Source organism: Rosa chinensis, chromosome 2 (genome assembly GCF_002994745.2).
Source record: "Rosa chinensis cultivar Old Blush chromosome 2, RchiOBHm-V2, whole genome shotgun sequence".
NCBI lineage: Eukaryota > Viridiplantae > Streptophyta > Magnoliopsida > Rosales > Rosaceae > Rosa > Rosa chinensis.
The window spans coordinates 86,738,018-86,760,185 of NC_037089.1; the positions used below are offsets into that span (position 1 = coordinate 86,738,018).

The 22,168-nt window shown below is 36.4% G+C and overlaps 1 protein-coding gene, 1 long non-coding RNA gene and 1 pseudogene across 14 annotated transcripts; 2 read left to right on the forward strand and 1 right to left on the reverse strand.

The window, feature by feature from the left end:
* Positions 1–403: 403 nt before the first annotated feature.
* On the reverse strand, positions 404–2,767 carry LOC112187388. Of its 7 annotated transcripts, none has more exons than XM_040514004.1 (5): positions 2,096–2,733; positions 1,896–1,967; positions 1,527–1,598; positions 1,090–1,229; positions 404–659 (listed from the first exon to the last, which is right to left on the reverse strand). In XM_040514004.1, the coding sequence occupies exons 1-5, from the start codon at positions 2,212–2,214 to the stop codon at positions 655–657; spliced, it is 408 nt and encodes a 135-aa protein (XP_040369938.1). In that variant the 5' UTR covers positions 2,215–2,733; the 3' UTR covers positions 404–654. The 7 variants fall into 7 exon arrangements, 6 of the variants coding, with proteins under 6 accessions (XP_040369938.1, XP_040369940.1, XP_040369939.1 ...); XM_040514006.1 differs by lacking the exon at positions 404–659 and having other exon boundaries at positions 666–1,229; positions 2,096–2,176; positions 2,314–2,767; XM_040514005.1 differs by lacking the exon at positions 404–659 and having other exon boundaries at positions 666–1,229; positions 2,096–2,160; positions 2,320–2,763.
* A 5,798-nt stretch (positions 2,768–8,565) lies between these two features.
* On the forward strand, positions 8,566–14,777 carry LOC112183690 (annotated as a pseudogene).
* Positions 14,778–16,232: 1,455 nt separating this feature from the next.
* On the forward strand, positions 16,233–19,830 carry LOC112188831. Of its 7 annotated transcripts, none has more exons than XR_002931589.2 (7): positions 16,233–16,754; positions 17,374–17,443; positions 17,596–17,717; positions 17,886–18,053; positions 18,645–18,740; positions 18,892–19,015; positions 19,663–19,830. It is a non-coding gene; the product is annotated as an uncharacterized LOC112188831 (long non-coding RNA). The 7 variants fall into 7 exon arrangements; XR_002931590.2 differs by having other exon boundaries at positions 17,608–17,717; XR_002931585.2 differs by having other exon boundaries at positions 16,240–17,443.
* The last annotated feature ends 2,338 nt before the right edge of the window (positions 19,831–22,168 follow it).

Sequence of the window (22,168 nt, forward strand, 5' to 3'; positions counted from 1 at the left end):
ATAGAAGACTCTGCGATATCTAATGGAAAACCCTACCTAGCTCAATCTCTATTGCTCTAATCTTCATTGACCACCATTACTGCATCCTCCATCTTCTTTTTGAATGCTAGCTTGTCCATGCTAGGGGTGGGTTCGGTTTTATTCGGTTCGGTTTTGGGCCAGAACCGAGAACCGCACCGAACTTAAATTCGGTTCGGTTCGGTTCGGTTTTTCGTTTTTGAAAGTTTAACACCGAAACGCGAACCGAATTGTTCGGTTCGGTTCGGGTCGGGTCAAATTCGGTTTTTTTTTTTTAATAAATAATTTTAGCTGAAAAAAAAGAAATTTCATTCTTAATTTTTTTTTTAAATCATTTATATATATCCATTTGAGTCACGAATCAATCCCATCTATAATCCGGAAATTAAGAATAAAGGCCATTGGAGCCTTCCTTTCAAAAATAATAAAGGCCATTGGAGCCTCATTTATTGTAAAAAAAAATAAAAAAGCAACCCATTAACCATATACAGAACTGAAAGAACCACAAAAAAAAAAAAAAATTAAATAAACGAGCAAATCACTCTTCCACCATGTAAACACAAATTTCACTACTTGAGCTTGTGGATTCTCTCCCAAGGCAACATCTCCATACCAAGAGCTGCTTGCAGAAATAGATTAAACTGTGCCACAAAAAATATTAGACAGAAGGTAACAATGCAGCATAAAAAAAATTAGACAAAATGCATACAGGTATAAGACCCAAGCAATAGAGGAACAAATATATTAACAAAGATCTTCTGAGTCAGAGAAAGGCAATGATATTCAAGTGCCTTGTTCATCATGGTCAGTAACTAATATTCATGGACACATTAGTTATCAAGAACAGTAAGCATTGTTCTTGTTGGCAAAATACTTGAATCATTCAAGACACCAATGGACCTAAAGGGCAAGCTTAATCACAGAATCAAGTAAGAGCGTACTTCTTGGTGATTGAGCACCTAGTAATTAATTACATGTCCCTACAAAACCTACTTTTGAATATTTATCTACTATTTAGTATGAGGTCTCGATCAATAAGATCAGTTGGACAGAAAATAAGTAGGAACTTGCCTGCAATTGTCAAGGAAGCTTCAGCCAGATTAAGACCATGAAGCACATCTCCTTCAAGGGTGCGAAGCATGGCAAAAGCTGAAATCGCCAAGTCTATATTCTTTTTCCTCTCAAAACGGTTGATAGAGAGAAAATTTAACCTACCAGGAAAAAAAAATAACAAGTCTAAGCCTCCAAATCAAATTCAAAGAAGAAAGACATACAATTAATGTCTTTGCACTATCAAATGTATAAGCATGCTCTTTGCCAACAACAATTAGAATTAGAAAACAAAGATGCAGTATTCAAAGGTTTATTTGCTGAACTAGAAAGAGAACATAAAGGAAACAAAGTAGAACTTACTGTCATCAGTTTTGAACCATTGATAAGTTCCCCAGCTTGAGTTGATTATGTAATTGTACTGCCAGATGGTAAGAGCAAAAGTTAGCATTCCATACCCAGAAATTTCATGCTCTGCTAAAGCAGCTTCCAGCCTTCCACCAACATAAAAGAATCTGACAATTTTGATACTGTACAAAGCAATGACAACACTCATCAGTGACAAAACACAGACCAAGCAAATGCCATTTCCATCTATTATGTACCAAATTTGCAATTTAAACAACATTGCTACCAGAACCAAGCAAAAGAAAAGAAAGTTAAGTGCCATTATGCAATCAATAAAGCAATTATGTATCCAATTTGCACACAACACACATCTATCATTCTATCCCATTCCAACAACATTGCCAAAACAAAAAAAACTAAAGAAAACGTCAAAATAAAAAGCTAAAGAAAAAGCTAAACGTACACGAGTGAAGACTTACAGTTTTCCAACCATCATCAGTTTCAACAGCAATCTGGATCTGATCGATTTCCATTTCCTTTGATGTTTCAAGCTTTGGATCAAACCAAACCACAAACAAAAAAGCAAAACAATATATCATGTATCAGTATCATAACTCACACTGAGGCTTGTTTGTCATAACTATCAACTCAATATCAGAAAAGAAAATGAACAACTTACAGGTCTTTCGACATTAAGATACCAAGGTGCAGAAGATGTATCACTGACGAATATAAAGATTGGTACTGAAAAAGCAGAGAACTATTAATCAAAAGCGAAAGAACAGAAATATTCATCATATCTGGGTTTATCAAAAAGACGAAACTACGATGAAACAAAGATATAAACCCAGCATCAAGAGCAGCGAGATTTGAAATTGAAAAAGCTTGAAATCATACCATCACCTCAACATCGCCGTCGGTAATCTCCTGGATAATCTACGATGAAAATCCTACAGATCCTTGCCTTCGACCGAGAGAATCTCCTTCACTATCCCGCTCAGATCCATGGCCATCGATCTGGTCTTCATGACCCAACCGAGACCTTAGACTCGTGAGCTTGATCGATCTAGTCCTTGGGGATCTCGAATTCTCTATGGCGATGAGAAAATTGAAAGGATTGACGAAGAGATGAATGAGAGGGCGAGAGAAGAGAGAGCGGCTGAAGAGAAGTTCTCGAGAGAGAGACTGAAGATTGACCAAGGGATTTAACATCTATATATATGGCGGCCATTAGGGTTTCTGAAGTTAAATCCAAAACGACGTCGTTTTGTAGTAAATGAACAGTGTTTCGGTTCGGTTCGGTTTTGACTGGGCCGAAACCGAAAACCGAACCGACCAGATTCGGTGCGGTGCGGTTTTTTCCAATTCGGTGCGGTTTTTTTCGGTGCGGTTTTTTTCGGTTGCGGTTCGGGTATCGGTGCGGTTTTTTTCGGTTTTCGGTTTCGCGAGCCCACCCCTAGTCCATGCTCTCCATCCTCAGTCTGAGAAATACACAAAAACTAATGAAGTGAACTAATAATACGTTGAAATGCCTAAACAATATGTTGGCACCAGATGTAACTTATACAGAAACTAATGGAAGGCTTTCTGGAATTTATTGTTAGCATTATGGATTTTATTTACGACACTTTTGAAATGCATAAACAATATGTTGGGACCAAATTTAACAAATGAGAGCTTGTACAGCAAAATTACACATGTAACGATGGGCAGTTTCAGTTTTCCAGATTTGTGACTGTATCAACCACATGAATATGAGGATACTTGACCTAATCTGATAATCTTAAGAGCTTTTTTTCTCTCACAATTGGAATAAACACAAAACAAACAAGCATTTTACTGCATATAAATATAGACAACTAGCATCCTTACCCAACACATGATCATAAGTAGAATCTGCGATGTTTTGGGCCCACAAGAGTGCTTAAAGAATATGTTGGGACCAGATGTAACAGATGTGAGCATGTGAAGCAAAATTAACCCAGTGGCGATGGGCACTATCAATTTTCCAGATTTGTGACTGTATCAACCACAAGAAAATGAGGATACTTGACTTAATCTGGTAATCTCATAGCTACTTTACACTCACTCTAGAGAAACAAAACAAAACAAAACAAACAAGCATTTTTCTGCATACTAGTGTCATGGCAACAACCGTAAAACAACTATTTCAAGTCTGAACAGATATGTCGTGTCCAAATGGAAACAAACTAGCATTTTTCTGCATACTAATCGGTCATGGCAATAACCATAAAAGCAACTGTTTCATGTCTGAACAGATATGTCGTGTCCAAATGGAAACAAACGAAACATAATAGCATTTTTTTTGCATACTAATCAGTCATGGCAATAACCATAAAAGGAACTATTTCATGTCTGAACAGATATGTCGTGTCCAAATGGAGTAGAGGTGAGCATAAAAGCAGAAGCACTTCTGCAACGATGAACACTAGCCATCTTCCAGACGCGTAACTGCATCAACCTCCAGGTAAAGAGGGTACCTGACTTGTGTCTCTTTACAACAAAATGTTTTTGGGCGTTCAAACACAGCTAGCGGGGCAACAAAAAAAGAGCACAGACCAGAAACTATATAAAAATTCATACTCTTGTACCTAAGGATATGTAAAGCCCAAATGGAGCAGATGTGAGCGTAAGAGCAAGCACATCTGTAACAATGGGCAATATTATCATTTTTCCAGACTCATAACTGCACAACCACAACATAAGGAGGATAGCTGACTTATGTCTGGTCATTTTACTCATCTACTGGGACATACCAAAAGGAAACCAATACAGTTCCAGTATTGATCAGCTACAATAAAGTGTGCAAAAAGTGAAAGAAGACTCATCTACCATACCTCAGTGCTGTCAAACAAAATCGTGGGCAGGATCACTTGGGGACCAGCATCATCGCCTCCTCAGATTCAAGCCATTGCTCGACAGGCGACAGCCAACATACTAGCTTCCATTTCAGCAGAATGGTACAAAAGAGAGTGTCTGGAGAAAATAATTTACACTGAAACATAAGAGATTGATTTCATACTAACACAAAGCACTATCATTCATAATCAAGAAGAACACTATTTTTGTGTAATCAACACAACTAGTTTTACCACATAGTATTTTAAGTAGAACCAGAGATGAGGAGTTTTGTTTAAACCACTATTATTCCCACTAGATATGCAAGTGCAATTGTGCATGACGGAAGACTAGAGCGATGACTAACTTCGAAAATACCAAATCAACAAACTGAAACAAAATCATGGTCTCAAAATATACAAATGCAATTTTGCACGATGGAAGACTCAGCAATGACCAACTCTGGGAGATAACAAACCAAAGAACTAAAACAAAAGCATGGGCTCTATATATGCAATTGCAATTGTGCATGGTGGAAGACTAGAGTGATGACTAACTTTGGAAGACACCACACCAAGAAACTGAAACAAATGTATGGTCTCTCCTACACATTCTAGAAACACTTACAAACGCGGCTTCTAACACATCCCCAGAATGCTGCAGTCAACCACCAGCTTAAATGGTTGCTTCTTGGCTAATTGATAGAGAACAGGGATGGAGTGCGATATTTGCCAACTTTCTTGTAGTACATCCCCATGTACCGTCCCTCACTGCTTATACTAACTCAAGGGATTTAAGACTAAGAACTTCAATCAGCAATTCCCATTTTAAAGAAACTGAAACATGTAAGACCTAGAGTGACTCCAGATGTTTGCTTGCTTAAATGTTATATGTAAGAATAACATATCTGCCTCCGAACACTTTAAATTGCATACCATTTTCAAAAAGGTAATGCATTGTTTAACTCTGTCTTGCAGACGCGTGGACTTTGGAGAAAAGGCAGCTATGTTCAGTGTAAACCATTACAGGTTGAACAGTCCCTGTCCGCCGTCCACAGAGCCATTGCAGTTTCAGAACGGGCTTACACACACAAGTATATATACATTAAAATTTCAAAATCACCAGAGTTAGGAAATCAAAAAAGATGTCAAACCTGAAAAGCCAAAGCCCAATCATAAAGCATATCCTATTGAAGTATAGACTGATTATAATTTCAGCAAATGAAGCAGTACTAGACCCAGAAACTGATTATAATTTCAGCAAATCAAGCAGTACAAGACTCAGAAAATAAAAAATAAAAAATAAAGGGGAGAAACCACCCCTTTGATAATACTGGAAAACAACAAGCTACAAATACATTTCAGCAGAAACTAGCAAACAAGCAATTGCAGCAAATAAATTAAAGAGGACAGCACCTCTTAGCATGCAGCAAATTAAGTTGAGGGCTGTGTTGGCATTGCGAATCTGCACATGGGACAAAAGTGATTGATGTGCAGCCACTGGACAATGCAATCTTCATGATAATAGTGTGAGCAGGGCAACCTAGTAACCAGTTGTTCCTGGCCATCATCATAACCCAGCCAACAAATTGAACATGTTGCTCCAACTTCCAATACTCCCAAGCGATCAAGCCTCACTCTTTCCAAGCCTTCAATGGACTCCCTTGTTGCGGGAACAAGATATGATGGATGCAAAGCCACGTCAAATAACTCCACGTGAATTGGCAGGTCAGGGGAGACAGCCACGTCAAGCACCTCGAATAACTTGTCAATTATACAGGGATGTTCTTCTTCTGGGACATTCGTGGTTGAAAGATAGTCTGCGATTAATCTTGTGCAGATGCTGCGGTAGGGGGATGTAACATTCTTGATCCCTGGGAGGTCGACCCAATACTGTTTCTCGCCTTCAATAATTTGTGAGTCCCAACGAATTGGGCAGTCGGGGCTAGGGCGGCCGCCTATATACTTGTAGCACGTAAATTTGACTAGAATATAATTGTCGCCGACCTCGCCTCTATCTGGGTGGGGTACGCTCTCTTGCTGCGCCTCGATAATCGTGTACATCTCCATGAACTCAACTGCAGAGTTTCGATCTGGTTTCTTTTCTTTTTGGGTCCAAAGTTCAGAGGACAACAAGAAAAGAAGTGGGTGGGGAAGTACTGAACTGGTTTTGTCTATTTATAGGGGGCACGAATTCTACGAGGATTTTATTACAGCATTGATAGTAGAAATGTGTTATATATATATATATATATATATATATATATTTATGACATAATAGAAATGTGCTGTAGATGTGTCTTTTAATAATAATAATAATACTATAGAAGATTACAATAATAATAATAATACTATAGAAGATTACAACTACAATAGTTTTGAGTTTTGAGTATAAGGAATTCTATTCTACTTAAGAATATGATATTTAGAATGATGTAACCCTATTACAGTAAGGATAATGAAATTGTCTGGGTTAGCCACACTAAATTTGAAAATTTATCACATTCTCTCTTTGTGCTGTCTAAATATGTCGTCGATGGTGCATCACACGTTGCCTCATTAGAATATTTTCGAGTAACAAAAACCTAGTGGGACAAAAATAAGCTCAGTCAAAGAGAAAAAGAGTATTGCACACCATTTACATTACCAATTCAAACATAAAAACATCAAGACTCCCCCTGATGTCAACGTCTCCCTTAATAGCTGCAATCATGAGAGTTCAGATAACTTCCGTAGGCCAATCCTACTCACATGTTTCTTGAATGTGGATTTAAGTAATGACTTAGTAAATAGGTCTGCCACATTATCCTAATATCAAACCTAATTCACTTTTATCTTAAGTAGAGTTTGTTGTTGCTAATCGTAGAGTTTGTCACAGTGTAGATACAACAAGCAATTATACTTTCGCTTCTTCATTCTTAGAGCAGTATTGAATATTAATTGAAAAGCATGCGCGCAGAAGTAACACGACAAGCTACTTGAAGAGTTATGATATTGAGATAGTCATAGGCATCAGATGTAATCTGTAGCTCTTAAAATATGCTCTATAATTTTGTACTCAAAATAATACGACAGAAGAGGACCCGTCTGTGCAATGTCGATGGCAAACAATTCAGAGCACAAGCTAGTAAAGAACAACATTAATTCTCACCAAGTCATATCTCACTTCAAATCAAACTTGCAAATGATACATTGAATTTAATAGATTGTCATAAAGAAGAAACTAGCTGATACAGTCCAAAAGCAAATAAAGCAATTAAGAAACAAACAATTTTATTCTTTTAAATTTTCACTAGTTATTTTTTGGGAGAAAGAAGCATCTGGTTGGCCAACTTCTTCCATTCCAGAGCTTTCTTGTTCATCTCTTTCCCTTCTTCTTATCTACACACAATTTTACATCTGAATCAGTTCACAAGTTAATCAAGTCGTTGACTAGAATACAAGTGAAAAGCCAAAAATTCCTTCACCTTGTCCGAGTGAACTGAATGATGTCCCCCTATTGCCGATCGGATCGAACTGTGTCCCGTCCAGCAAAATCCCGGTGTAATGTACTTCAAACATAATTGCAATCTATTGAATCGATAAGCGCAAATTCAATAAGCACAACCCTAGCCTTCTATCACCTCAAGCTAGTTAATTGAATTTAACCATCATAACTAATATCTATATATGTTACTAAGTTAATTTCAGAAAAAGAAAATATATTTTATAGAGTCAACAAAGAAAACAGAGAAATGAGTCTTGAATTACATAGCTTATATTAAAGGGTAATTCCCTCATCAACTGTCCTTTTTTTTTTCCCTCCTAATCCTGATCTCGCTTGGTCTCTCTCGCCGTCTCCAAATTCTGGTAGGATTCCTACTGCTTACTCAACTTTCCTAACCCTAATCGAGTTTGGTATTTCTGTCAGTTGACTCAGTTCCAAATCCTTGTCCTAGATGGATTAGAATTTAAGGTTCTTCCTCATATAATACACAGGGTCTCAATCTTTAGAGATACAGATCCAAAACCGATTATGGAGGCAATTTTTTATTCTCACCATGCGGTGCAAGGACCGCAGCTCAACTTCAGAGGCTCTTAGAAGGAGGACAAGCTTCCCATCCGATTGAAGTTCTACAAGTCAAGCAAATGGCGGCATCGTGTGAGAAGCGATCCAGTTGTTTTTGAAAGCTGTACTAAACTAGCGGAAAGAGATATTTGGGTAAAGTTTTCTCATTTCAAGCAGCACTTATCCAACAACTACGACAGTAACAGGGAGTATGGAGCGCTCATCACCGGGTATCTGTCGAGCATGGGTGTGCCGCAAGATGAACATCCTGCTATTGTTCACAAGCTATTCCGGGTGGTTGAGGCGGCCGTCAACCCCGAAATCCCTGTTATAGTGTGTGTGTTTCACAACACTCACCGCGTCGTCGGTGGTGATGGAGATGGACATGGACATGAACCATGTATGCCCAATTTGATTCCTGCGAGCAGATCATCAATCTACTCTGTTTCGAGCCAATCCGTTTGCTTATAAATTTGTACTTGCTATGCTATGCAATTTGACGTTGGTTTTTCCTATTCCTACTTATTTGGTTCAGTTATGATTCTTTGCTTCGTAAACTTCAACAAGATGGAATGCTGTAGGTTTGCAATCGATCATCTTCTATTTCTTTTGTTGAAAGCTATGTGTTCCCTCCCTTCCTTGTAGCTTTGTTTGGTCAATTAATTCTAATAAACTTGTACTTCATCATGTGGTATCTGAATGTTTACTCTTCAGACTTTGTTTGATTTCCTAGCACCAACTGGTGGCATTTAAATTTGGTTATTATGATATATCGATCCCTTTGCTTTCTTAATTTTAACCAGATTGCATCTGAAGTGTCGGTGTTCTAACTCTATAATAGCCACATTTATCGTCCAACATGGCATCAGCAGCCATGTTACGCTCTCGTTATAAATGCATGTGGCTGAGCTCTACTGTCTCACTAAATATAGCCCCAGTAGATGCTTGCACCTATTAAACATGGCTCCAAAAGGATGAATGTGAGGTGACAGGTTAAGAGAAATTCTAGTGTAGTGGTGGGTATCTTATACCCACATTTACAAAAATGAGAACAAATTTTGTTGTCAAAGTTGTAATTTGAGTCCTACTTTGTGTAATCTTAGTTCTAATAATGGTAATTACACATCTTACGACATTTTACAAGTTTTTAAACAAATTCGTTGTCAATTTTATAATCTTAGTTCTAATAATGGTAATTACACCTCTTGCGACATTTTTACAAGTTTTTGAACAAATTCATTGTCAATGTTGTAATTTTTGTTTAACTATATGTAAATAGTGTAAATGAATATGGTAACTTTTGTTCTCAATGTTGTAATTTTGGTTCAAATACTTGTAAATTTTTGTTCAAATTGTTGTAAATGAGGGTATCTCATACCCACCAATACACTAGCTTGTCTCACAGGTTAATATATATCATTACATTACAATTTTGAACTCGTGTTATTTCATCTGTATATCTTTGCAAGCACATCATGATCATATGATTGAATAAATTTATGTATATTTTGACTTGTAAATTAATTTTAAAGGAAGAGTAATGATGCAGAGAGGATGGCGGCTCAATTTGAGCAACAGTTAGACCGTGCCAAAGGAGGAAAACGAAAAGTGACTAGTAGACAGGAAATGGCAGTTCGGTGTCTGATTGGGACGCACCTTACCTTTCCGGAAAGGGAATCGCGCCAGAAACAAGACTCATAGCTTTGCTATGAGCTGTAGCATTTTTCGGGCTTTCGGGATCGTTTAGGGCCTCAAAACGGCATTTTTCTATTTTACCCGTTTTTGGTTTTCTTAGTTATTTTTGGATTGTTTTCGTTTTTACCCATGGGCCTTAGGGTTTCGTTGTTAGTCGCCCTAGGGTACTTTTCTTTTATTTATGCAGCCGCAAGCGGCTGCAGAAGACATCTTTCATCTTTTAATCAATATAATAGAGATTTTCTCTTTTATCTCTGGTGGACTCCAGAATCTTTTGCTTAGGTTTATTGCTGGTAAACCTAGTTATCAATCCGACTGCGTCAAGTAAACTTTACTGTCAAGCACACAAAAGCCGTGGCTGAGGCTCTACTTACAGTCAGCTATTTATTCTAGAAACAGAGCTGATTTGATTTTTGTAGGTTGTTGGTACCGTAGCTGGTAGGAATGACCTTCTGCATTCCTACTGTCAATGTCTCTGTGGCTGACCTCACCGTGAGACTTGAGACGAAGGCTACTAATGATGAGATCAAAAATGCTGTCAAGTATTCCAAAAGTGCCTAATAAGCGGTTTTGTGGGTCTTCAAAAGGATGGTTAATTGCTATGGAGAAAGATTTTTCTTTAACACTTATAAATACATTCTTTAGGGTTAAAGCCAGAAGAAAGAAAGAAAATTCGATCATTCACCTTCCTCCAATGACCCCTCCATCCAAGGGACTGAGTAGATGGGTTAGAGATTGTGAATGTTATGCATATAGGGCTACCCAATACTAAACGCAAGTGATTGCACTGTTGTGGTCATATATGAGAGGAACTAGGCGAATTGGACGTACGTTGATAAAAGCTTTTCCCTAAATCATGATGTTATCTATGTTCAAGATGAGTTTTATTCTGTTGATGGTAAGAATGGCGCCGGTCTTCTAGCTTTTGATGTTCCCACTCATATGAACTCTACGACGGCAAAGAAAAAGAAGGTATTCTCTAATGTAGATCGAACGCGTTGCTCCTGGAGTTAAACTTCAACAACAAATGCAGAATTACATCAAGAAATATATTGTGGAATCAAATGGAAAAGAATTGCTGATGGTTCAAAGGTATATTGATATTGTAAATGATGAACGTAGGATAACAAAAATCGAAGTTTTTGAATTAGATTTCCACAAGTGTGTGTGGAAAGATATAAATACTCTAGGTGATCTCGCTCTCTTCATAGGTGATAACCATTCAGTAGCTGTCTTGGCATCACATTTTCCATGATGTCATCCAAATTGCATATACTCCAACCATGACCATGATCGTATTACGAGGCATTTTGACGGAGCTGAACATCATGATTTTGGTATATATAATGTCCAAGATAAACGCTTTTATTATGTCGGGTATAATGAACAAGATAAAATCTTTTCACGGATTTACTCTAGACATGCAACAACTCTGTTGAGGAAGACCATTAATCGACCACCAATGTGGGTTGTGCCATCATTTCATCAGTTGTAGAAACTTATAATTGTTGGACTTCAGGGTTTTTAGTTCATTTCCTTGAGTTTATTTGTAATTTTCATATTGTAACACCCTATTTAATAAAATTTCAAGTTTGTAACTCTGTCAACCCGGCACTCTCTTTGTCCCCTTTTCTCCCCAGACAGAAACAAAATGATTTCCCCAATCCTTACAGATTTTTTTTAAGAGTATTGTTTATACTTTATAGCTTCACTTGTTCTTTCGTGGCAAATCATGTGAAGATCAAAACACATACACTACAAGAAATTACCCAATTAGTCACAAAAGTATTAGTGACAAACCAAAAATATGTCACCCATAAGGGGATTGGTGACAAAGTTTTGAATTCGTCACTAAAATTTTCGCTCCTTGGAGAAGCCAGGCTACATGTATTTTGGTGACAAACAATATAAAATTAGTGACGTGTATTTTCGTCAGTGAAAGTGCAACAAATGCAAAACGGTGTTGTTTTGGTAAAGGAATTATCCACAAGTCCAGCTCTCTCTAGTCAACAGCTTTTCATCCATTCACTTTCGAGATCTCTCTCTCAACATCGCCACCACCCGTAAGCCGAGCCCTAATCAAATCGCCGCCTTCCGCCTTCTAATCAAATCGCCCATCAATTCAACAATTTCCGATTCGGGTTGTTGGCGTATGGGTTCTCATTGGACTCCTCCTGAGGCTTGACTGAGTCGACGAAGTGAGGTAAGGAAATCGATTGCATCGCATTACTAACTTTCTTCGGCTCCGACTATTCGCACCCTTCTCACCTTTCTGGTATGCTTCTTCTCTCCTCGTTTCAATTTCTCTGCTTTACTTTTTGATCTGCAATTTGGTTCGAGTAGATGTGAACCAAATGAGAATATTCCTCTGTCGTTAAATCCGATTGAACTCAAATGCTTCCAATTTAATGGCGAGGTCGTGCCAGTTTCGTTCTGTCCGAGCGGAATTCGTGAGGAATTTCAATTCAACTCGGATGCTTCTCGGAAAGTTCGCGTCTTGGGTCAGTTCTGAACCTCTTTTTGCTTGGTTTATGTTTTGGGCTTCTTGTTTTTACTGGTAGATTCAATGTTATGTTGAGGCTTTCAGTTATGATCTACTAGAAATTTTCTGTGATTTAATTCATTGTGGACTGAAAGCTTTAGTCATTGCTTGTGTGAGATTTGCTTTCTTGCAATTTTTTGTTAATGCAAAGTGAATTTTGTTGGGTTTTTCTTCTTTCGAATTCAGGATGCTTTAAGTGAAATAAATTGGGTATGTAATTTCATGATAGACTAAAAGACGCTTAATTCAGAGTTCCAACAATGTTACTTTTGTTACTCAGTTGTTCTTTGGTTTCAAGTTCATTGTTATTCAATTATAAGGCTTTCTTCCGTCATTGTGCTTTGTATTTATCTCTTGGGATGTTTAGTTTTATAGCCAACACATTTGATGCATGAGACACACACTACTTACGGCTTGCCATTTTGTTTCTAAGAAGTCTAAATTGCTCTCAACCTGTTGCTTATCTCTTAAGTGGGTACCCCTTTCCATTTTTTCTACTTTCTAGATCTAAAGAGCTGTTAGTTTTAAATGATTCTTTGTAATTACAATTTATAAATAGGACCTGTGTGGTAGAGAATTTTTTTACAAAATGTAAATGCATTTAGAAGGTTAAGTGAATTTCATTTTAGAATTGAGGTCTTTTTCCCACTGAAACATTCGAAACTTCAAAATTCTGATCCCATGTTAGGGTTTTAAGGTTGGTGAATTTATCTGTTTTCCTCTTTCTTTGTTATCAGATAATAAGATACCTATACTCGAAAACTTGGGAGCTACAGAGGTATGTATCTACTTTAAAAGAAGTATTATCCTGAGTGTGTTTAGTTATTGGGTTTTATGTTGAGCTGCTTGACGTTACTGAGTGGGTTTTGCTTTTAATCTAAACAGGACCAATTTGACACCATTGATTTGTCTGACAATGAAATTGTTAAGCTGGAAAACTTGCCCTATCTTTATCGTTTGGGGACTTTGATTATTAATAACAATAGAATTACCCGTATCAATCCCAACATTGGAGGTAACTTCAATTCTTTAACTTTGTATGTACTGTTATGTTTTGTACTCTGTATGCTTGTTCTGTGTTGCTTAAGACCTAGTTTTTCATTGCAGAGTTCTTGCCGAAGTTACATACTTTAGTACTTACCAACAACATGCTAGTCAACTTGGTAGAGATTGATCCTGTTGCATCGCTTTAGTAGTTGCAGTGTCTTAGCCTGTTGGATAACATCACAAAGAAACCCAAATTATAGGCTGTACGTGATTCACAAATTAAAGTCGCTTCGGATTCTGGATTTTAATTAAGTGAAAGATAAGGTGAGTCCTTTTTCAGGTGCGAAACTCATCGTTTTTGGCCTGGTTCTACTTTCTGAGTTGGGAACACCATAACTCTGTGCCTCTATGACGGTATAGTCGATTCTCACATGTAAGATTACACAGTTAGCTTTACAAAGCAATATGGTTAAAATGTTACGATCAATAGTTCCAACTGTCATTTTACACTGCCTTCAATTTATAAGTTATGTCCTATATGATTTTTTCCCCTTAAAACTTGTAGTGCATGTGTGCGGGCCTTTCAATGGAGGAGCCCTTGAGGAATCAATTATAGCCTTTGTTTGAGTCTTTGAGAGCAGGTCTCAGTTCTGTTTTGTTGAATTCTTTGAGTTAGGCTTAGTTGTGTAAACTATGGTAATTAATTTTTGGTCTTTAATCTCAAGGCGGTATTGAAGATGGTGAAGAACCCAAATAAGCAGTATTAGGGAAATACAAGAAAGAGACGGGGGTAGTGTCTGCTGACAATTAATGGCATGTCATTCTTATTAAGCTTGCAAAGATGAAAATGTTGGCTCAGTATGCACAAGAGGAAGATGATGATCAAGTCTAGTAAGTTCATTCTTAGTTTGTTTGATGTATATTAGCTGTGTTCATATCATTTTTTTCTTTCTCATCCCCAAAACAATTCTGCTTCTTGGCTTTTGCATCAACTTCTTGTAACAGTTGACACACAAAGACAATGTATTGCTGCAAGGTCAAGACCCAAAGACACCATTGGTGTCGTGATGGGGATGGTAATATTGATGAAAATGAGCAAGGGAAGGATAGAAATGATTAGAATGTATATTAAGAGTTTCACATTTCACAATTTGGATGTAAATTAACGTCTGATACTTGAACATATTTGTGTTTATCTATGAATATTCTCAGTTTGTACTTTGAAATGCAATATATGATATCAATTGAAATATGTGCTAGAACATGCAATAAGCTATAGATATGATGAATGTGAAATAAATTTTCAAATAATCTGTGAAATTAAAAAATAATAAAAAATAAAAAATGGAGACGAAATGAAGTTCGTCACCCCAAGAGATTTGGCGGTAAACAAAAAATTTGGCTCCAGTTTCTGGAATATGTCAAATTTTGAGAGAGAATTGGTGACGAAATATCAAGGATTGGGTGACAAATTTATTTCCTCACGTAAACATATTTTGGTGACGAACTTATCATTTCGTCACCCAATGGAATCGGTCACGCAGTATAGGTGACGAAATTGGTGACGAACTTTTTTCATCACCCATACTTTTGGGTGACGAAATTTTTAGAATAGGTGACAAAAGTGGTTTGACACCAATTGGGTAAATTCTAGTAGTGATACCAGCAAAAAGATGAAAATATATGAACCACCTGTCGATATATTCAATCAGATTATACCTCCTTGATGACTTGATCATCCATAATGTAAAAACTTATCAATAAAGTGTAATTTCACATGTATATTATAAGATCTTGCACTCTTCCTATGACGAGGAAACAGTTATAATCTAAACTTCAAAAGTTCTTAACCTTGGATAGTAAAATTTACTGTACGCTATTAAATTAATGACCAAATTGAAACACTATGGCAGTAGGTATAAGTATAACAGGACATAAGCCAGAAGTTAAACTCGGCCAACTTACCAGGAGACATTGACGACATAAGCGATGAGCATAAGGTTTTAATACCTCATCTTCAAATGCATCAAGCATATCAGACACTCTCCCTGTTTCCCTTTGCGCATTTCTTCGACAACTTCTTGAACAACTCTGGCTTCCTATAGAAGTTTAAGACAATATTTCCCCCAGGAATGGCCAATAGAATAGGAAATTTATTCCCGATAAGAACTAGGGAAACAATTCCTCGTTTCTTTAGGGAGTCCTAAATCCTAATGTATTTGAAAATCATACCAATTCTTTTCAATACCTTAAACACAAAATTCTAATCACTGATGTACCTATATTGTCAAGTATGAGCAACTACATTGACGCGTACAAATAGCTCACTAGAGAGGTTAATAGTAGTCCCATATAAATCCGACCTAGCAGAATAGATAAGTTAAAGTTGTGGCAGGGAATTATAGAATGTGATCCAAGCACATTACAACGGAAAATACATATGCCGACCAATACGGCAAGGAGAGATTATTCAGAGCACCGCCGTGCACTTGCACCAACATAAATGAATGGTTAGATTGCATTAAATACACTTTTCGTTTATTAAAAATAAAGTTGATAATAAATATCAAGGGTTGAGATTATTTTATAACACTACAAAAAAGAATTGTATTAGCTTCACCGGTTTGCTTCGGCAATCATTTTCCGTCGCCATTGACATCTATTTTGCGTCGGCAATAGCTGGCCGTCGCAAGAGTATGAAAATTTTGCGTCCCCGTTTATCTTCCGTCGCAATAGCAGTAGCCAAACATCAACCTGTTACTTCGGCAAACGTTAACAGTGGCAAAGCTACCTAAAATTTGCAACCGCATCGACCTACCGTCGCGTTAGCCATCCAAATATTTAGATGAAAAACAGTTTATAAGTATTATATGTTAGGCAGAAAAAATCTACTGAACAAAACCTAGCCCCTCTTCGATGAGAAAAAGCTCTCTCCCTCAGCCATCTATTTTGCCCATCTCGATCCGTACCATCCTTTGTAGATTTCCTACCCCTTCAATCCAATTTCTCCTCTCCTCTCTCTTTCTCACCCATCCATTCCTAAATCCCTAAATCTCCAGGAGCCCAGAAAGAGCGATGTACTTAATTTGCTGGCTAAGATTGAACTTCTTTACCAGATTTCTATCAAATCCGGTCGATTCACTAGCTAGAAGATCTACGAACCTAGATGTTCATCTAGAAAGAAATTTGATGAAACACAAAGGAAAAGGTGAGATCTACTCAAATCTGAATGTGAGTGTTTGTCCATATCTTGCGGTGATTTTATTTTTTTATTTTTTTGGTTCATTTGAGCTGTTCGTACTTCGTAGTGTTTTCTTAAGATTCAGAGTACTTCTGTATAAGCCAGCCATTTTAGAGAGCAGTTTAGCTCGACACAATCTTTTGTTAAATTGGGGAGCTTGATCCATAGTTTTAGTCTTTGTAATGTCTGTAGATTTGGTGCTATCCTATGCAATGAATCCTAGGTAATTTCAAGTAAGTTATGGACAAATCTAGTCTCATTTATAAATAGTATATGCATTCATCATCCAGTTCGTGTTTACCAAATTGTGATCCAAAATTGTTTTGCTTCAAATTGTGATCCAATATTATTTTGGTATTCTAAATTGTGATTTACTTTGTGTTTTTAATTTTCTGTTACAACAGTATTAGAGCATGATTGCTTTTATAACCTAAAATTGGTTTATAACTTTATATTGATTCTCTGGTTTGTAATGTTTCCATGTATGCATACTCACAGGTTATTGTGCTAGACTAGAGATGTAACTTAGCTTATATGTTGAAACTATATTCTTTATATTATTGGATTCATCTGCTTTGACTTGCAGTATTTTCATATTTTGGTCATTTATGCTGCCTTTGGTCTGCTACAAGGCAAAAGTTATACAAATATAAAAGGTCAATATATTCTCCTCTTTCATGAAGAGGTTTCAACTTATTTTAGTTCTTGTTTTTCTCTTTATTTTCTCCTTCTATAGTTTTTTTTTTCCTTATTCATGCATTCCTTGCTCAGTAGTTACTTTTATGCATGACTAATTCATGGGAATTAGTTTTCTTATCAGGAGCCCTGTTGGCCAAATTCTTATGAACCTCGACTATTTGCATATGAATCATATTCTTCATCTAGAGTGTCAAGTTTCATTACATATTTGTTCTTGCGTACTTGGCCAAGGTAATTTTGCCATCTCCTTTCATAATTCGATCTGATGTTGTCTTTTACTAATACTCAATTTTCTTAGTGTTCGCTAATATATGCTTTGGTAATTTATCATCTTATTTCCTATATTCCCCAAAGGGACATAATAGTTTTGCTGACAACAAATGATCTATGTGGGTGCAGGTGATGACTGTTTGGACTTGCCAAGATGTTGACTTTAGATGATCTTGCTTGCGATGCACAATGTATTGAATCTATCTATATCAAATGTATCTTAATTCAGGAGGATTGGTAGCTGTATGTGTCCCAATCTGATATACCTTGTAGTTCCAAATCAGATATGATCTTTGGGTAAGCAGTGTACATTTGAAAATCTGTTGGTCTTGATTAATGTTCTTATCTACAATATTATTATACTTAACATATTTTTGATCCAATATTTCTCATTGGCCTGCATCTAAAGCATTTCTAAGTTGTTGGACCTCTGTCTTCAGCTAACTAGAGACAAATCCATTTCTTTATCTCTTTTTTATTTTATTTAACTTTATATTTCTATTCCTTATATATGCAACTGAGTTGTGTGCTTTTTTTTTATATTGGAAGCCAAGTTAGTTTTGATTTGTACTACGAACTAAATTCATATCAACACTGAGCCAAACAAAAATTTTAGTTGAAGAAAGGTTCATCCCTCTCCAACTATTGGTACAACTTCCTTGACCAGTAGCCATTAACTTCTAATTTGTATCATGAAACCATGTTGTCTTTTTGGGTTTCTAAGAAAAATTGGTTTGAAATAAACCTAAATGCCACATGTTTTTAGTAAATTGTTTTGCCTGTGCTTCTTTCTTTTTATGGTTTTCAACTTGTCCTCTGTTGTATATGTTGTGTATATGTTGTGTTGTACATGCTTCTTTTTTTTTAATAAAATTTGTTTGTTATCAGGAAGAGGAAAAAAAAAAAAAACCTACGAGCAAAGAGGAACCAATGACTGAACCATGTCGCATATAGATTGTTGAATTTAGTTCTAGCATGATAGAGGTATTGAATGAAGAACTGAATATTAAATTTAAAGAGGCCTTTTGTGAAAACTTGCTGGCCAAACTTACAATCTTCTAAGGAAGACAATATCTGTCTACAAGCAATATTATCTGTCAAATATTAATTCTTCTTTTTGTGAAAAAAAAAACAGAGGAGTACCAAGATCAGTCTTCTGCTCAAACTGGGGTTGCATTAGCTGAGTCACCAAATGAGGCTCTTTCTCTTAATTGCATACCTAATATGGTGCTGCATGATTGACCAACGATAAATTCAAGGTAGTGTTGGAAAGCTTTTAATTTACTTTTCACTTATGGTGTGGTGCAAGAAAAACTTAACTTAATGTTCCATTATGTTAAAATTGATTGTTAATTTTAAAGTCGAGCTTGATGTTGCTATGTCCTTGTCCTTAAGTCATGGTAGACATTTAGACTTGGTTAAACTTTCTCACCTTTGTTCGGTTAATTAGGTCACTAATTGTTTCTTCAATTGGCAAGCTAAAGATCCATCTATACATCTAAAATAGTTAGAACATACTTTAACGTGTTAGCAATACATAACACACACACGTGGTTTGTTCTTTCTGTACGTATGGATATTGTTTCATGAGATGTATTACTTGCAAATATGTTAGGTCTAGATATATTCATGCCAAAAACAAGATAGGCTTTCTAGATAAATGCATTATCTCATAAGCAAGTTAGTTGATATGTGTTTGGTTTGTATTAAATGTTCAGGTTCCAAAAATTTTACCATATTAAAAGCAAATTTATCTATGAACTTCATGTCATGCTTATTCTTTCTTAGTTTCTTTTAGCTCTCTTTACAAGCAGTAACTATTTTTCTGGTTAATTTTGACAGTGATAATGTTTATAGAATGAGAAAGTTTGTTGGTTTGAATTTAATGTGATTATATCCAATGCAGGGTATGATGTCATCTTCAGAATCTAGTGAAGATGGAGGAAATGAAGTGTTCTGATGATTACCAGTTTTCCAGTACATTAACTATATGTAATTTAATTTTGTAAATTTATGTATTTGAACATTGGTGAAGATAAATAAAATTAATGTTAAAAAGTAATTTGATGGAACATTTCCTTTGTATCACTTTCTTCCCTAAAATAAATTTTTTTTTTTTTTTAATTCTAGCATGCAAATTTTGTATGCTAGATTTTTTTTTTAATTAATAATTCACATTTTGCGACGGCAATTTTTCCGTCGCCAAAGACCAAAGGCGACGGCAAGTTTGCTGATGTCGTTGGTGGCGTCGCCATTGATATTTGCGATGGGTAATTGCTGTCGCTAAAAATCATGCGACGGCGTATTTGCCGTCGCAAATATCAATGGCGACGCCACCAACGACATCAGCAAAATTGCCGTCGCCTAGCCGTCGCCATTGGTCTTTTGCGACGGCAAATTGACTTTCCGCGACGGCGTTGCGCCGTGGCCATTTGAATTCTTTTTTGTAGTGTAAGGGTTGGGTCACTTACACCGTCGGTGCATAGAATAATTTCCATACGGCAAGAACAACAAAAGTCTAGTTCTTGAAAACCATCGAGAATAGGAAGTTGTGTGAACCAAAGTTCTTAAATGTGCGAGTCGCATTTAAGGTCGCAACCAAAAATTCAAGCCAATAACTATTTCAAATGAAGGGAGAAAGAGATGAGCATTTTATAATCCAGCGATAAATGTAAAAATTGGAAGATGATACTATATATTTATGTTAATTATTTAGAGCTAAATTTTGAAAGGGTTATATTTTGGAGGCGTAGAGTATTCTTGTATTTAACAACAGCAACAACAAAACATATATATATATATATATATATATATATATATTTTAAAAAAACCCCACCCCATTCCCACCCTTAATGGGGCTCGAACTCTTGACCTCTTATATATGAGACCAAAGCCTTACCACCCCACCAAACAACAAAACATATATGTGTGTATATTAAAACAATATACTTTTTATTTATTTTTAATTGATAGAGAGCAATTTATGCATGGTTCTTACCCCTAGAATTGGTCAAAGTTACATTAGGAACCACCCAAAGTAGTTGTATACTTGTATCTGACTGGATATCGACAAGTCATATTCAACTTTGGTAAATCAATATTGTGCGCAGTGTTAATCTGCAAGCAAAAACTTCTTCACAGAAAACTGTTGCTACTTTATAACTATAATGTATGTAGGTCGTAAGGTGATACTTCAATTCTTGTTCGAACAACGCCAACTATTTGATGCAGTCGGAAATAACCTGGGTTTACAAGCAATAAACCCTAAAAAGATAAATCTGGAGTCCACCAGAGAATTTGAGAAAAATATCTCATTTTATTAAATTTAATATGATAAACTGATCAACTAAATCACGAATCGGATAATTAAGGCGATACATTTTGGCCTAAATTTGATAGGGCTCACTAAAGTGAGTCTTGAAAATCTCGTCGTTCCAATTCCGGAAAGTTATCATGCGTCTCAAACGGACATTCTGGCCAAAATTTACTCCAATCTGATTCACAATCTAGAATCTGACTTTTCGCACGAGAAACCCGAAAGTCTAAAACCTAATCTTCTTGAATATTCCAGCAGCTAATAACCTCATTATGCGTGAGTTACCTATTTTCCAATCACTCTTCTTGATTCTACGCCGCTTCTTTATTTTTCTAACTTTCCGGCTAAACCAGGCCCATTTCTAACTTTGTATGATTCAAACTATATGCCTTATAATCCTCTATATAAAGAGGCCAATATTATCAATGAGTATACACAGCAAATTTCTCTCAAATTCAGTTTTTCTACAACATATATATATATATATATATATATATTTTTTTTTTCAAAGTTCCGATAGATATGTAAAAATCTATATTTTACTGTGTTATGAAAAACTGTACTGTGTTAATATATTGATACACATCAAATGCATACTAAGTCAATGTAATCGTAGACCAGCTCTTTATAGTCATAGACTAGCTCAGATCAGGATAAGCAGTCTACCCGATACATGTAGACAGTTAGGTTATTTGTGTGTTAGACTGATCTACTTGGTATATCAATAATTTAATATAAGGGAAAATGATCATTTACCCAATTTTAGCTTAAAATTTGCCCACTTGCTCCACTAACTGTTTTTTAACCCCGTTTACTCAAAACACTCTAAGGGATTATTTCCCATTTACCCAATTAATTCTTTTTTTCTTCTTTTTATTTATTTTTGGGACTTTTTTGCCCTCTCCCCCCTCACCGATTTCTCTCTCCTCCCCCCTCACCGATTTTTCTCTCTCTCTCTCTCTCTCTCTCTCTCTCTCTCTCTCTCTCTCTCTCTCTCTCTCTCTCTCTCTCTCTCTCTCTCCAGACGACATCGGATTTCTCTCTCCCTCCCTCCATCCCTCCAGCAGGTCTCCCACGACGCCTGCTCTCGCCATCG